The following is a 16,747-nucleotide window of genomic DNA, read 5'->3' as shown; positions in this document are numbered from 1 at the left end:
GCGGACAGTGCGTCACCAAAACCTCACAGGCAGGTTTCCAGAATATCAGGCACATTAACGATGCAAAAAAACCACTATTCAATGCAACTATCTGCAATCAGCACATAAATGTATCTCTGTATTGACTGTCCCGTCACATCTGATGTCAGATCAAAGGGGATTGGCACCGTTTCGCACGGGTAAGGGAAACCCAACCTGATTTGATTAAACAGCTGCAAACTAATGAGTGCACATCCCTCTCAGCCAACCACAAACAGCCACAGCATCAGATAGGGAGTATATATTCAGCATCTGTCATCTTAGAGAAGTCAAAAGAAAAGAAACAGAGTGAGACTGCGAGAGAGAAAGAGAGAGCGCCCACGCACGAGAGAAACGCAACATTGATTTACGATTGTGGTGACCTCCTCCCAGGCTACCTTTGCATCATCAGCCCGTGGAGGTCTGTTCACAGTTCCGTATATTTGGACACCGCGAGCTTGGACCTCCCGGACCAAAACATCAGTTTCCTTCCTGGGAGAAGTTTGGCCGTCTGACGCTGCTGCTCTCTTCTGCCATGGCGAATTGAGTAAACTCTCATTACGCCTTTGCACGGCGCATTTAAGGGCGAGGAGAGGGGCTCATTTGATTGGTGTGATGTGTGTAAAACCCACTCCACGCCTTCTCTCCTCCTTCTTTCTGACTTGCGCAGGTAGGAGGGACGGAGGTAGAAAAGAGGAGCAGCTGCGCCAGGCGCACGGTGTGCCAAACTTACAAAATTAAGCAGGGGAGGGACATTCCCCCATCTTCTTTTGCCAGTTGTAATGTTACAAATGTGATCCTTGGTGTCTTCACTTGCCAACAAAACCTTGAAATCCATTTGTCCCATTCCTTAAATTGGCTATTGGCTACCTCTGTCGGCAGGTTTCTGAAGAGATAGAGTAGGCGGGGAAGGATGTTCATTTTAATAGCACTAACTCTTGAGCTAAGACTTAGAAAGGGAATAAGGCTCCATCTGTGCAAGTCAGATTTTATCTTGGTTGATATCGGTCCATAATTAGCCTGGAAGAGCTTTGAGAGGTCCCCCATGAGCGTTATTCCCAGGTATTTTATTTCCTCATTATCCCAATTTAAATTGCATGTTTCTCTTAAATTCTGTGAGGCCTTAAAGTTTGGGGTCATTACCTGTATTTTAGAAATGTTTACTTGTATCCAGATAATTTACCAAATTCACGTAGTGCCAACATCAGCTCCGTTAATGACCTCTCAGGCTCCCCCAGGCAGATCAACACATCATCAGCGAACATTGCCACCTTGTGTTCTCCTCCAGCTATTACAGTACCCTTGATGTTATTATTTTGCCTTATCAGTTGACTTAAAGGTTCAATAAATAAGTCAATAAATAAGTCAAAGAGGAGAGGTGAAATTGGGCAGCTCTGTTTCATGCCGTGTTTCAGGAGAAATGGGTCGGTAAGACCCCAGTTGATCTTAACACGGGCTGCCGGTATATCATACAGGGCTTGAATGAAGCTGTTACTAAAGCCAAACTTCTCCATAACCTTATACAGGAAAACCCATCTGACTGATTCAAACTTACTAACATTGATTCAGTATTGTCCTGTTTTATTTGTCTAAGAATATGCAAAGTTCTTCTTATATTATCTGCAGTCTGTCTGTGACAAATGAAACCTGTCTGGTCTAAGTGGATAATATGTGGGAGGAAATTCTCTAGTCTTCGTGTGAGAATGGATGTGAACATTTTATAATCCAGATTAAGAATGCTGATTGGTCTGTAATTGCCACATTCCAGCCTATCTTTTCCCTCTTTGGGAATAACTGAGATTATTGCCTCTCTCCAAGAGGGAGGAATCACTCCTTCTTTTTAAGATCCAATTAAATTTTTTGAGCAGTATTGGGACTGAATCAGATCTCAGGGACTTACACTGTACCACCCAGTATTGTACCATCTGCCCCAGGGGCCTTCCCTGTCTTCAATTTAGTAATGACCGAGTTGGCTTCCTCAACTGAAATTGGTCTTAATAGATATTCATTTTGTTGCTCTGTAAGAGTAGGTAACATCAGGGAGCTGAGGAAGGTATCAATGTGGTTTCCCTCTGGGGCCTGTGGTTGAGACTATAGCTCTCTGTAGAAAACCTCAAAACATTCCTGAATTTTCTCCATTTTATTCTCCAACATTTTCGTTTTGGGGGATCTAATTTTAAGTATTGTACTCTCCTCCTGCTGTTTGCGTAATTTATAAGCTAAATATTTTGTTGATTTGCCCCCCAATTTCATAGTACTTTTGCCTCAGGAAAAGGATTTTTTTCTGAGCTTCTTGTGTGAGTATGTCATTAATTTTCCCCTGTAGTTTCCTTATTTCCTGCTTTAGGCCGGGGTCAGTGTTGCCGGTGTCAACAAGTATGTTTAGTCAGCTTCTGCTCCTTCAGTTTGTTTTTTCAAGTGGGAGGTAATAGAAATTAGTTTCCCTCTCATTACTGCCTTTGAAGTGTCACACAGGATTGCTGGTGATACTTCTCCTGTATCATTCACCTCTAAGTTCAAATAAACACAAGAAATTTGTGCTCTAGTGAAAGGATCCACGCTCAGTGAAAAACCTCCTAAGCCCTATGATAAGCTATTATGGCAAGGCTTAACTATACAGACCAGTGAGCAGTGATAACTAACATGTCTTTGGGGTCATCAGGTGGGAAGCTCCTTTCACCAGTGTTTCGTCTAGTTGGTCCCACGACACCCCCAGGAGGCTAGACAGTGATCTCTGGCTTCCCAGAGACACTCCCCTAATGCCAGGTCTCACTGCTGCTCGCACCAACCCAATAACCTCCTTTACCTTACCTTACACATGGCTTTCTCAGCCCAAACAGCACCGCCACCTTCAACAAACCCAGGCTCCGTACATGCGAGCTCCATGTAGAAGCAGTGCTGATACTACCTTTCCTAGCACATTCACATTACCCTATTTCACACACTATATAGTGTAATTCCAATATAAGCTAAAGTTAAAGGAGATAGAGAAGATAAACTCACAGGATCAGGATCAGGACCTAAGCTTTTTTCTTTCATAGGCTTCTTCCCCTGAGTCTTCCCAAGGAACTGTCAGCTCAATGAAATAAACTATCCGTTGACTCACTGACCACAACACTTTGTCAGGCCTCTGATTGGTACAAACTATTACCTGGGGAAAAACAAGCTTTCCTCCTAAATCTACTTGCATTTCCCAATCACAAGCACCTTCTAGGCGGTAACACCCTTGCCTCCTTACTAACTTGTTACTTCTGTATTTCTCACCCTCACAGACAAACTGAATTGCTGAACACCTATTCTTAAAACCTTCTGAATTTACCAATCTTTGTTTGCCTTCGATGCCTGCAGCTTAACTTGTCAACACCTGGTTATGTCGCCATGTATTCCGGCCTTGTGACAAGCTAACTTTACAGCCTGACAAAATATGCTTTAAGGTTGCGGTACCTGAACACAATGGACATGATGGGTCCCCATTTACCCACAGTTTTAGGTTTTGGGGCCGGTAATTTAACATCTCTGTCTTGTCCCCATATTTAAAGATGGGTGTGACAGTGGCCACCTTGCACGCAGACGGGAACTCAGACTGAATGACAAATTAACCAAATGTGTGTTGGGATGTAACAAGGTGTCTCTGTGTGACTTTAAAAAGTTAGTGTCTAGTCTATAATCATCCTTGGCTTTTGAGCTTTTGAGGCCATCGATAATTTTGTCAAAATGACTACCGATAAGCCTTTTAAATTTATGTGTGGAGTCCCATACTAACTTTGCTTGATTAAGCATCTTCAGTAGTCCCACAGACCAGAATTTTTTCATCACGGGATTCCTAGACTTTCTGTTGGGAATAATATTAAGCGTGTCCGTAGCTGATGGGGGCGACAGGGCTGGAGACTCACCACTGGCTCCACATTGTATTAGTCCTGCTGAGTGTCCATCTTGATGGTCTGAGTTGCAGCTGGGGGCCCGGCCTGAGAGCGGGTCGCTAGCCCACGCCAGCACCTCTGTAGCTTTTTTTCCATTGCTTTAACTGTCTCCTTTCCTTAACTAACTTCTCTATTTCTCTCTGCTGCCTAGACTTACCTGACTGTGCCCTGTCACCCCTCTTTCTCTCATGCACCCCAAACCTCTCTGCACCATATAAGTAAATTATATCTCCCATCTTTTCTAACTTTTCTATTGCATTTCCTCTAAGCCTGCTTAAGATTACTGACAAATCCCTATTAACTATCACCCATTCTTTACTTTCATTTGCCTTAGGCCATCTAACTCTAAGCTTTTGCTCCATGGTTCTCTCTCTGACTGGCATACTGACCTCAGTGTCACCTGCATCCCCTCTTACCTCCTCCTCCTCCTCAGTCATCCGACTGACTTCTTAAGAAGTACTGATCAATGTGGCTACTCTGCCCTTTCTTTGCCACACACTTCTTCTTTCCCTGATGAGTTCTGAAGCCTTTTATTGATGTTACTTTCTGCCAGCTGCGAGGACAAACCTGAAGCATCCTGTTCTCGATTGTGCTACTTTTGTCCTTTTACAGTCCTGAGTGCTGCAAATTCTAGCCCTGGTGGATAGGTCCGTGGGATAGAATCATTGGATCGTTAAGTATGAGTGAATGTAATTTCCAAAGAATTTTGCTTTTTTCCCTTTCCGGAGAAAGAGACATAGAGATGGGTCAATGGTCTGACAAGTCTATTGTTCCAATATTATAGTCTCTTATCTTAAAGCTATCAATATTAAACATAAAGGAATAGTCTATCCTTGTATATACCTCGTGTGGGAATGAATAATGTGTAGTCGTAGTGTAGTGTGTAGTGTAGTCTCTGCCTGTTGGGTGAAGTTCCCTCTGCACATCAATTATGCCCATTTCTTCCATGTATGATTTAACTTTCCTCGTAAGTGCTTTATTCGAACTGGTTACTCCTGAGGAGTCAAGGTTGTGGTTTAGCCATATGTTGAAATCTCTCCCACATACAACCAGCCCCTGAGCGTCAACCATCAAATCAAATATACATTTGTAAAGTGGCCAATCACTCCCTGGAGGAATATATGCATTAATCACTGTTAATTCAATCCCTTCTATTTTCCCTGTAACCTTAACAAATCTGCCTTCCTCATCACTATTTACTGACATGTGTTCATAATTGAGTGTATTAGAAGTAAGAGTGGCTACTCCCCTCTCATGGCCTGACTTATCCGAGGAGGGGAACACATAGTTGAAACCCATTCCCTTCAATTTTGCATGCTCAGACTGACTCAAGTGTGTCTCCTGGAGGAGCACCATTTGAGCTTTTTCCTTTTTTAAAACTGACAGTATCTTACGCCTCTTTATTAGATTCAAAACCCTGTTTACATTAAGATAAATTATTTTCACCAGTCCACTTTGCATATGGCAATAAATAAAACAACATGATCATACATCTTACCCTGACCTGGCAAACTCCCTTTTAATGGAACAATAAAAAGAAGAAAAATGCAAAGAACAAACAAAACCGGACTTCCCCCTTATTCTTGAGGGATAACCTCAAAATCACTCCCTGAGTTAGAGGGCCCTCAACCAAAATGACAGTCTAAGATAAAAGGAAAACAAAAAACCAACAGTATTGCCTACCAAACTAAAACTTAATCTCAGTTTTCAGATAAAAATGGAGACGACTTTTGAAGGTATGATGGAAGAATTAAAATCTCCCCTCCATCAATGCCTGAATGTGACCCCACCTCTACATCTGAAGGAGCTAGGACATTCTAATGCACGTCTTGTTCTACTAAGTGAAGGTACGTCATTAAATCAGTCTGAATGGGTCATTCATGACTGTGCACATGTTTCAAATGGTATTGCTTGCTTGAAAGAAAGCCACAATGGCAGTGTATGATGCACATGCACAACATGTGCACCTATTGTTTTCTGTATAAGCCCATACACTGGGTGTGAAAGACATTTTAAAGGGAAATATTATACTTTTTACACCAACACTTTTATTTGACAGCTGCAGTTAGTTTGACACGTGTAAAATATTAACGCATGATATGACGCATTTTTATATATTAATAGGCCCTGCAGAAAAATGTTTGCAACAGTCTGAGAGGATCTTCCTATTGTCTTCCATATTGCCTCTGATATTTAGGGCTATGTTTGTGGGAATCTTTATAATGTAAATTATTTCATTTAGTCTTTTTTTTTTCTCTTTGTCAGACAACATTGGCGTATGTATGCATAAAGAAAAAGGATCCCCTGATATGATCAGAGTGCTCGATTGTTTGACTGGTGAAGACAAAGCAGTGGATGTGAATGTGTTGGCAGCCAGGTAAGTGTTTCCCAGCATCAGGGAAGCACTCTGAGGAGATACTTTCTTTTTTCTTTTAAATTCCTGTTTACGGAGGCATTGGGAACGTTAATCATTGTGATGACTGATGCTGGATGCCTGTAATCACTGTGTGCCTGCATTTTAGCTCCCAGGCTCAAATTGTTAAATATTAGATAAATAAATATGACATTAAATCCGGTGAAATGTTTTCTAGAATCAGACATTTGTAAAATTGTATGCATGCATGATCTCTATAGAAATAATCAATTTGGATACCATGTAGCAACTCATAATGTAATAATGGCTCATAATGTAATAACGCTTCATAATGTAATAACAGAAATGTAATAAAAGTTCATAATGTAATAATCGGCTTATAATGTAATAAAATTGTGAGCGTATAACGTAATAACAGCTTTGTGCATAATGTAATGTAATAACTTATTACATTATGAGCCTTACTAGCGCCGCTCATAATGTAATAATGGCTCATATCGCGAGAAAAGTGTTGCATTATCATCATTTTTAGGTCAAAACTGCACACACTGACAACGAGAGTGCACTTAAGGGTAGAGGTCTGTGTTTGTGTTTGACTGTGATTTGTTTATAGGTGACGCAACAGTAACCAACTCAAAAGCCGGCTGGAGAAGAGGGTGGATTAGGGAAGAAGGAGGGGGACTGTAGTTCATGTAGTTTAAAAGAGCATTTCCTTTGTTTACTATTGCTACAATAAATGCAGGACACAATAACTTCTACAATAAAAACACATTTAAGATTGGTCTTTTCAAATAAGTAAGTGAACTCTCTTTCCTTCCATACAACCTAGTGAAGACCTTCCAGTCAAAACGTTGCTGTTATTTTATTGCTGGTCTTAATGCCAATTTAATAAAGACTTTTAATAAGCATTGTTTTCCTACTACTTAAGTTAAATACATGATAGCAGCGTAACATATTCATTCAATTTATTTTATTTTGGAAATTGTGCAAGAATGAGAAGAGTGTTTTAGAACCATGTAATAACAATGGACCAGCTCAAAAGTTCTTAAAATGTAAACACAGCCTGTCAGGACACCCAAGTAAAAACATAAGTCCAAATTAATTTAACTAAACAATATGCACAAATAATACATAACCATAAATTATAGTTGCCAACAAAAATCAAGTCCAGGGGGCTCCATTTGTCAGTGACTGTGCCAGTGTTCACTAAGATCAAGGCTTAATGAGTGAATGGGATTTTTTTTTTTTTTTTTTTTTTTAAAGAAAACTTTACTTCTTCCAATGAATGTCTTTAATATGGACCCATCCAAAGGATATATGTTTAGTCACAATCCACGCTGTAATCCACCTGGCATTTTGGCTGAAGAGCTGCCTGATATTGGACGCAAGGCCACTATCACGTCCAGCCACTCTGTATAACCTACTAATACTTATGCAGCAGTCTTCATACGTCATAATATTTAAACTTTCCACCAACTGCTTACCTGCAACAATCAGACTGTGGAAATGAGCATGGCATTCTCAAAGGCCCAAAATACCTAACACGGGTGCCACCTAGTGGCTCAACTTTATACATCTTACATAATAAAATGTGAGAATGCAATTACGATTAAATAATTCTTGGTTTCACTAATTTCGTTTACTATGCGCTGAAACCCATGCCGTTTGCTTTATTTGCACCTTTAAGATGTAAAAATTATGATAATGCAACACTTTTTCTCACAATATGAGCCATTATTACATTATGAACTTTTATTACATTTGAGTTATTACATTATGAGCCATTATTACATTATGAGTTGCAACATACTATCTTTAAATAACAGTCTAAAAGTTGGTTCAGTTATATTATAATGAAGATTTGCATCAGAGCATGTAAGCAGTTTCTGACCTGCCGACTGTTGTTTACAAAATCCTCCACAATGCGTAATGTTTATTTGCACCTCTGTGGGCATCTTTTTTGCCAAAACCACACCAAGCTGCGGCAAAATAGGTCAATATTATTTTTTGCTTAAATAAAGGTTAAATAAATAGAATAAAATACTATAATAATCGCCATAATAGTTCAGTTTTTCTGTGGTCAGGAGGTGTGTTCAGGTGTTTCAGGTGGGAAGAAATTCTTTGTAACAAAGGTCAACATGTTTCAGGAGTCACAGGACTCTGTTTACTGATTGGTTGCGAGTATTCATCATATATCATGCTGGAGTACTATAGTTAAAAATTAGCCTTTGGCTAACACTGGCACATTTACAGCAATGTTCATTAATGTGCACTGTCCTCTAAATAAATAAATAAAATTTAAAAAAATAAAAAATAAAAAAATATTCTCTGGCTGCAATTTGCCACTAAAAGATAAATTATCCCCGCCTTGTAGTTTGGCTGCACTTCGCCAAAGAACCAAACTGCACCAGCTCGGAGCAGTTGCTGCAGGCCGCACTTTTTCTCCTGCTTGGTGTTTTTGCATCATTGTCTCTGTATACTACAGCATACAGGTACTATAGGTTTTTTTCTACAGTTTCAATAGCAATTTGTATTTCGCCTGCACAAATAGAGACAACAAAGAGCCAGTCAACCCTTGTTGTTTAACACAGTTATGAGTGGCACATGAAATATAGAGAACAGATGTAGCAGCAGTAAACTATATGAATTGTGTTAAGTGCACTAATGAATAGAGCCACAATGTTGCAGCTATTGTGTTTTCTTTTATATACTGTAAAAATTTACAGCACCATTTTTCTAAATGTTATATTTAACACAGGACTGGTGACCAAAGAGATGACCGGACATTTGTCACAACCAGGACTCCAAAAGAGGCCATATTGGTAAGTTTGTCTGTCTCATGTTAGACCGTTTGTTTGTTTGTTTGCTTGTTTTTGTCTGAGCTATCCTCCCACTAGTTTACTGTACCTGACATAGTTTTCATATGATGTCACACAAATGATACACAATGCATGTTAAAGAATGGATTACTATGGAAGCATTGCACATCATATGCTCTTAATAAGCCATTTAAAAATGTATGTAAAGACTTTTTTCAACAAAGTAACAATAGGACACACTTACAATATTATTTGTGACTTGAATTTTTAATAGGTGCTGATCGACACAAGCTCCTCCATGGAAGAAGAGTGCTATGGAAGTGCAGGAATAAAGAAGATTGACGTTGTAAAAGAGCTCTTTGACAACTTTGCAACAAGGACCATGGCTTATGATTTTTATCACGTCATCGGCCTCGTGAAGTTCGACTCCCTGGTGAAAATTCTCCACACGTTTACCGAAAATCTGGAGAAGTTCAAGGTAAAGTCAAGTGTTTGATCTGTGCTATCTTTCCTTTATTGTAGAAAAATTTACAGCTGGCCTTAATGTGATAATTAACCTCCTTTTACATTTGTAGGAACATGTACGCAACATTGAGGCAAGTGGATGTACTCTGCTGTACGACGCCCTGCGACGTGGGGCGATTGAGTTAGAAAAGGTCAAGACGAGGTTCCCAGAGTGCAGACTTCGCATCATCTGTCTCACTGATGGAAATGATTCTGGGTACATTTATTTTTCTGTTATGATCACTTACGGTACCTCATCTACTTGACCTGTTAGTACATGAATTGAATGTGCATACTGTGAGAAGTAAAACAAAAAGTAACAGTGACTTGAAAATATCAACTAAAGATTCTGATTTTTTTAAGTGAGCTGATGTGATCATCTCAATTCTTTCCACAGATCCTCAATAGAGCCAGATGTTGTTACAGCCAAACTGCTGAAATCTAACATCATTGTGGATTCAATCCTTCTTGGAAACGTGGAGAACAATATGCTGCATGGAATCAGCAATGCAACCGGTATGGCAACAAAGACTTATCCCTCACAGATTTAGTGTGTAGGCTTTAGTGACATCTAGAGGTGAGATTATAGAACTAAAACTTCTCCCATGTGCCAAGCGTGTGGGAGAAGTATGGTGGTAGATGCAAAAATGTGGTTGGCCCTATCTTGAGCCAGTGTTTGATTTGTCCATTCTGGGCTATTGTAGAATAATTTACGTCAACACAATAATTCATATTTTCATGTGATTATAAACTAAAAAAAACATAATTATGAATATTATATACAGTCTCTGCCACTAGATGCCCTTAAATCATACATACTGGACCTTTTATTGAATCCCTGTAATGTACTTATTAAATCATTGGTCAGGAATGAAAAAAATGATGCCATAAGGGGTACTGTACATAATTATCTATGACTGACTTTTAGGGTCATGAAGAAACTGAAAATTCAAAAGATCTCATTTCATTTGCACAGTGGTGCAGTTGTTAGCATTGTCACCTCACAGCAAGAGGGTTCCTGGTTCAAACCCAGGTTGGGGGATTCGAAGACTGGGGTGGAGGAGCCCTTTTATGCGGAGTTTGCATGTTTTCCCCATGTCAGCATGGGCTTTCTCCGGGTACTGCGGCTTCCTCCCACAGTCCAAAGACATGCTGGTTAATTGGTGACTCTAAATTGCCTGTAGGTGTGAATGTGAGTGTGAATGGTTGTCTGTCTCCGTGTCAGCCCTGTGATAGTCAGGGAGGACCCTGCCTCTCGCCCAGTGTCAGCTGGGTTAGGCTCCAGCCCCCTGGCGACTCCTAACAGGGTAAGTGTTTATTGAAAATGAATGTATGAATGAATTATTTCATCCAAATCACAGACGTAAAGTCTTGTTGACATCAGATAACTCTAACTACTGTTGTAACATTTTAGCTTGTCACCTGGAGGCCCACTATAGTTCTTGACTGAAAGTCTGAAAGTGATGTTTCCTTTACAGAGCTGGTAGAGAGCATATCTAAACTAAGCACAAAAAGTAAGGAAATTTGTGTTTGGTAGATTATTTGATTATTTCTTTGTTGTTACAATATCTCTTGGCAATAAATCTTATACCATTGGAAAGCCTGTTTATTTCCTTTTTAAATGTTGCCACATTTGTAAGGAACATGCATTTGTGGGATGAGCAGCAGAGTTGAGTATGTGGGTTGCGCTCAAGAAAAATTTTCCAAATTTTCTCTGCCATTGCCAAACAGTTTTTTTTTCGCTGTTGCTATTGACTCTGGTTTTGAGCTTCTGGTACCCCCAGGTGCTGACATCCTGTCATAGTAACATCATTTGGTGGAGGCAGTGGGATGGTGTGGGCGGCATCTCCCTCACTGGAAAAACGAGGCTTGTCATCATTGGAGCCAATCTCAAAGCAGAGAGATATCGAGATGAAATTCTGCAACCAGTGGCAATCCCATATCTCCACTGTCAAGAATTCTGTTCTCCAAGATGACAACGCTTGCCCCCACAGAGCGGGGTTTATCAGAGACTACCTCCGCAATTTGGGAGTGGGAAGGATGGGATGGCCCGCCAACAGTACTGACCTCAACCCCATTGAACACCTGTGGGATCAGCTTAGGCGTGTTGTTTGTGCCAGAGTGAGCAACACAACCACATTGGCTGACTTGCGACAAAAGCTGGTTGAAGAATAGGATGCCATCCCACAGCAGTGTGTGACCAGCATGAGGAGGTGCCAGGCTGTTGTGGCTGTGTATGGTTCTTCCACACGCTACTGAGGCTCCTGTTTGTTAAATGAATAAATTGTTAAATTGCCAATAGGTCTCATTTCTTCAGACTTCAATCATCCAATCCACCAAACAATGCCAAACAAGAGTCAGCAGGGGAAAAAAAGCTGTTCGGCATTGGCAGAGAAAATTTGGCAAATTTTTCATGGGTGCAACCCACATACTCAGCTCTGCTGCTCATCCCACAAATGCATGTTCCTTACAAATGTGGCACCATTTAAAAGGGAAATAAACAGGCTTTCCAATGATATAAGATTTATTGCCAAGAAGCATTGTTACAACAAAGAAATAATCTACCAAACACAAATTTCCTTACTTTTTGTGCTTAGTTTAGGTGTGTGCATCTGTGTTTTTTTAGCTCTTGTGTTATAGTCCGCATCTTGTAAAGTAGGAAACGGTATTGTAACTCAAAAACATGTTTGTTTTGATGGACATGGATGTGTACTCTAACAGATCTCTACTCAGACACTTAATATTTTCTCCACTGCACATCCACGTTGCTTCCAGGTGGCTGCTGCTTCAAACCACAGACAACCAAAGAGGGTCTGAAGCTCTTTGAGATTGAGACAGTTCTGTCTTTGGAGCAGAGGAAACTCAAGGACACACTTGATCCGTCTTCCATCAGTCGGGTTAGTTACTTTAGATTATTTGTCTACCATTCTGTTAGATGTGATATGAAAATGAATTGCATTACTGTTTAAGCCAGGTATAACCTTTGCACATTGTGGGATATGCTAATTAATTTGTTGCTGTCATTTTATAGCGTTGTTTGGCAAGCATCTTTACTACTCATGGGTATGACGACTGTCCAGAGACGTCCTTGCCAAGCCAGATAAACAGCAAAGTGACAGTGACAGAGTGGTGAGTGATGGAAGCAACAGTCCCATAGAGGCTGATAATAAAACTGGTCAGGTAAAGTTACTATAACCATATCCAACTGGTGACCGCTTTTCACCTGCTGTCATACCTTTTGATTTAGAGTGCAGAGAATGGGCTGACAAAGTGAGAGGCATCTTTACACTGACAATGTTTGCAAAAAATAATGCTGATGATCAATGTAAACAAAACCAGACTAAGGCCCCCATCACACAAAGCATTTTAGCAGCTGGAGGCGGCTTCCTGTAAATGTTTTTAATGAGAATTGAGCTTTTCGCTAGCTTTTTTTGAGTTGCTATGCGCCTTGTGTTTCTGCGCTCTAGGGGCCTGCCGTTTTTGCCGTTTTGCAACCTGCAAAATGCTTTGTGTGTCATCGGGGTTTGAGTTTACAGCCAAGCCATTATCTGTAAGGCTGTACTCTTAGACCTATAAATTCAAAACCATGATGATTATAATAATATATTTTTTACTGTATATACTTTGCTATAATATTTACTTACTTTTAATATATTTTAGAGTGTTTGTAATAACTTTAAAGCACTAATAATCTTTCTGAATAGTGCTCTGAAAAAGAAGATAAAGGGTGGGAATTGGTATAATGACAAACGTGTCCTGGAGGAGCTGAGGAGCCTTCACTGTAACCCACATCCCTTCTTCAGGGTCTTTCCATCAGAGTCAGACTTCAGTAAGTGGCATGTCCTCTCATTTCAGTGTAATGTTGTTTGTTTGTTTGGGGTTTTTTTGGGGGGGGGATTTTGTTTGTGTGTGCATTTGCATTTTTTTCTGGGGCACACAAATGGCACAAAGTTTAGTTTTAGCTATGTAACATTGTATATTTTGTGCGCAGTATGTACACAATGTAAACTGGGATTCACAATAAGCAGCATTTCTTGTTTTCAGGTACAGTTTTTTTTATCCATGTAAATATGTAGCTTTAAATAGCAACACATGTTATATTTTCAGGTTGTATCCATCCCATTCTCATGAACACGATGTCTCAGGAATCTCTTGAGGAATTTCTTTAAATTTGTCGAAAAACATCCTCTTGCACTAAAGGATGAACTGTTTAGATTTTTTTTGTTTAACCTTTATTTAACCAGGTTAGTCCCATTGAGATTGGGGATCTCTTTTTCAAGGGAGACCTCGCCAAGACAGCAGCGATACAGTCACATAGTTGCAGTTGACAGTAATTAGAAAAACATTTACAAACAGAACAAACCCTCATACAGTCAGATAGAACATTTACAGACTGAAAGCCTAGACTCCATGGATTTCACTCTCTCTTTAAAATCAGTCAAAGGAATCAGTGTATCTAAGTGTAGTTCAGACTGAAGCTTGTTCCAAACATCAGGAGCTGAAAACCTAAAAGATTTCTTTCCTAATTCAATCGTTATCTTTGGAAACAACCAGTTTCAAAATGTCCATGTAGCGGAGATTGTGACTTCCTTGTTTCCAGGTTAATGGTGAACTTAAATAAGAAGGATGTCTGCCCAAAATTGCTTTGTAAATGAAGATATACCAGTGACTGAGGCGACAAGCAGATAAGTTTACTTTCCTGAGAGAACACAGTGATGAGTGAGAGAAGCACAGTTCGTAATGAATCTCAGAGCCCCGTGATACACTCTGTCCAACAGGTGAAAACAATGAGCAGGTGCATTCATTCATTTTGGCGGTCAAAGGCCGCTGTGACCGTACAAAACACATCATATTAAGTTTTAAAGTTTGAATGGGGCTCAGCGGGACGTTCTGTGAGAGCGCGATATTAGCGTAATATGGTAAACAAGCTAACGACAGATCGGAAATGTGCAACAGCATTTTTTGCCGACACTAGATATCAAACAAAAGCCAGAGACTGTGTTGTAAGTTACTGTGAGCTGTAAACTGACCATTTAAAAGCAGAAGAGAGAAAATAATGTCTCTGAGCTTTACGGTGCAGAGCCTCTCTACCTCTGTGCTGCTGCAGGCTTGTCAGCAGTTCCCTGTACCAAAGAGTAGCATGAAAGTCAAGAGTGCTCACTCTGCAGCAAAATCTGGGGACCAAAACATCCTTAGAAGTTCACTGCACAGCACACTGACTAGCAAAAAAACTGCTAGACTTCTCCGACTTTCAGGGGCAGCCCTATGTGTGAAGCGTCGACCTTTCACGAGAAATACACATAATACATTTCATTTAATTCTTCAAAGTCTTCACAGCATATTAGTCAGGACCGAGAAGGATATAAACTGCAACTTGACAGGTTGGCTGAGGCATATATACACACGGAGGTAATTCTAGTTTCTTAACGTTTCAGGGTTCTGGAGGATCCTAATGCAAGGCCCTCCTGACACACCGTATAAGAAAGGAGTGTTTGAGCTGTACTGCCAGTTTGGTCCAGACTACCCAGCGAAGCCTCCAGTCGTGCGCTTTGTCACACCTGTATCCTGCCAAATACAAATGAATGACAAGTCTCTGTGTTTCTGTTGTAAAATGTAGACATACAGTGTGGTTGTTCATCACCGATAAAGTAATGTTGTCTGTCCAGAATGTGTGTGTGTTTTCTTAACACAATGACAGGTGTACCACTGCAATGTCAACAGCGTTGGCCGCATCTGCCACAACATATTCGACCGGAACTACAACGCTCACATCACCATGAGGGAGATCCTGGAAGCTGTGTATGGACTGCTCATCATCCCTGAGCCTGATGATCCACTGGACAGGTGACATATATACACATTCGGTCATAAATATGTAACTGTTATGGGCACTAAAGGGCATTTTCACCAAGAGATATTTCTTACGTTGAGGATATTTTTAACCCATTTTCACTTTGTTCTGTTTATTCAAAATGTTAGGCACAGTAAAAATCCGTCACAGAGGTGTTGATTCAGCATTGCAGAGCAGACACTTGACTCCCATTTGACTCCCTTTTTTTCTTTCAAAGCATTTTGGCAGAAGAATTTCTGACAAGCCGCAAGACGTATGAACGAGAAGCTGAGAAACATACAGAGGAGAACGCAGGAATCGCAATGGATGACATGGAGAAAGTAAATGAGTTCCTTTATATTAAATGTGTGCTGGTCATCACTTTTATTCTTACAGTTTAGTGCCGTACAGGTTTTACTCACCATATTGTTTTGTACTGTTTTTGTTTTTATTTAAAGAAACTGGTGGAGACTGTGCCTCAGTTTATACCCCAACATCTGATCTGTCCGCTCACCAAGAAGATGTTTGTCGATCCTGTGAAAACAGTGTATGGCACTGTGTATGAACGCAAGGCCATCGAGGAGCACCTGAAGCAGTGAGTTTATTTACTACTGCTGACACTAATTAAGTGAGGTGTGATTACCTTAGTGACTGACAGTTGTTAAGAAACTACACGGTTGCACATGAACTCGTCTTTTAATGTAAAGTTAGCATAATGAGTTGACTGTACTTGCAGACACCAGTACGACCCGACGGCCGGCCCGGGACATGAGCTTGAAATGAGTGACATCATGGCGGACCAGACTATGAAGAAAATGGTGATGGATCATCGTTCTCGGCAAATCCAGATCGACACTACAACTGAGTATTTGGACATCAGGTTCACATGACAAAAATAACCAGCTGCATTTTATATTATTCTGTACAAGTTAATTCATATTAACACATTATCCTGTTAGTTAGGGGCAATTAGTGTGTGTTGTTGTAATTATTTCACTCCTGCCTCATCGTCACTTCTTTACATGAGCAGTTATTTGTTTCCTCTGTTGAGACACTTGTGTTTGGAGTTCATTCTTGCTCTTAACTTTAGATTGTTCAGGGTGCTTTTTCCATTTTGTCCTGTTTTCTTAGTCACTGTTTTAACAGTTAAATATATTGCATGGAAAATCTGAAATAACTTTTTTGAAGTTTGGTAAATCAAAGTGTAAATTCATTGTATTTGTTTTAATAGTGATCACAAGAGAATAAAGCATGAGAGTGATTGAGACATTTTTTTCATCAT

At 40.1% G+C, this 16,747-nt stretch overlaps 1 protein-coding gene across 3 annotated transcripts in view; it reads left to right on the top strand.

Moving 5' to 3' along the window:
• LOC125902151 (uncharacterized) overlaps window positions 1-16,732 on the top strand; it is a 31,016-nt gene extending 14,284 nt beyond the window's left edge. For all 3 annotated transcript variants that reach the window (XM_049598307.1, XM_049598308.1, XM_049598306.1), the window contains exons 12-25: window positions 5,643-5,785; window positions 6,204-6,315; window positions 9,071-9,134; window positions 9,406-9,609; window positions 9,707-9,852; window positions 10,033-10,151; window positions 12,411-12,532; window positions 12,667-12,764; window positions 13,340-13,464; window positions 15,071-15,195; window positions 15,334-15,479; window positions 15,704-15,806; window positions 15,924-16,060; window positions 16,202-16,732. In XM_049598307.1, coding sequence (XP_049454264.1) covers window positions 5,643-5,785; window positions 6,204-6,315; window positions 9,071-9,134; window positions 9,406-9,609; window positions 9,707-9,852; window positions 10,033-10,151; window positions 12,411-12,532; window positions 12,667-12,764; window positions 13,340-13,464; window positions 15,071-15,195; window positions 15,334-15,479; window positions 15,704-15,806; window positions 15,924-16,060; window positions 16,202-16,355 — 1,798 coding nt within the window. In that variant the 3' untranslated portion in view covers window positions 16,356-16,732. The remainder of the gene's footprint in view (window positions 1-5,642; window positions 5,786-6,203; window positions 6,316-9,070; window positions 9,135-9,405; window positions 9,610-9,706; window positions 9,853-10,032; window positions 10,152-12,410; window positions 12,533-12,666; window positions 12,765-13,339; window positions 13,465-15,070; window positions 15,196-15,333; window positions 15,480-15,703; window positions 15,807-15,923; window positions 16,061-16,201) is intronic.
• The last annotated feature ends 15 nt before the right edge of the window (window positions 16,733-16,747 follow it).

The sequence above is a fragment of the Epinephelus fuscoguttatus genome, linkage group LG15, assembly GCF_011397635.1.
Source record: "Epinephelus fuscoguttatus linkage group LG15, E.fuscoguttatus.final_Chr_v1".
NCBI lineage: Eukaryota > Metazoa > Chordata > Actinopteri > Perciformes > Serranidae > Epinephelus > Epinephelus fuscoguttatus.
The sequence above is the reverse complement of the archived record's forward strand: the minus strand, read 5'-3'. Positions and strand labels throughout refer to the sequence as shown.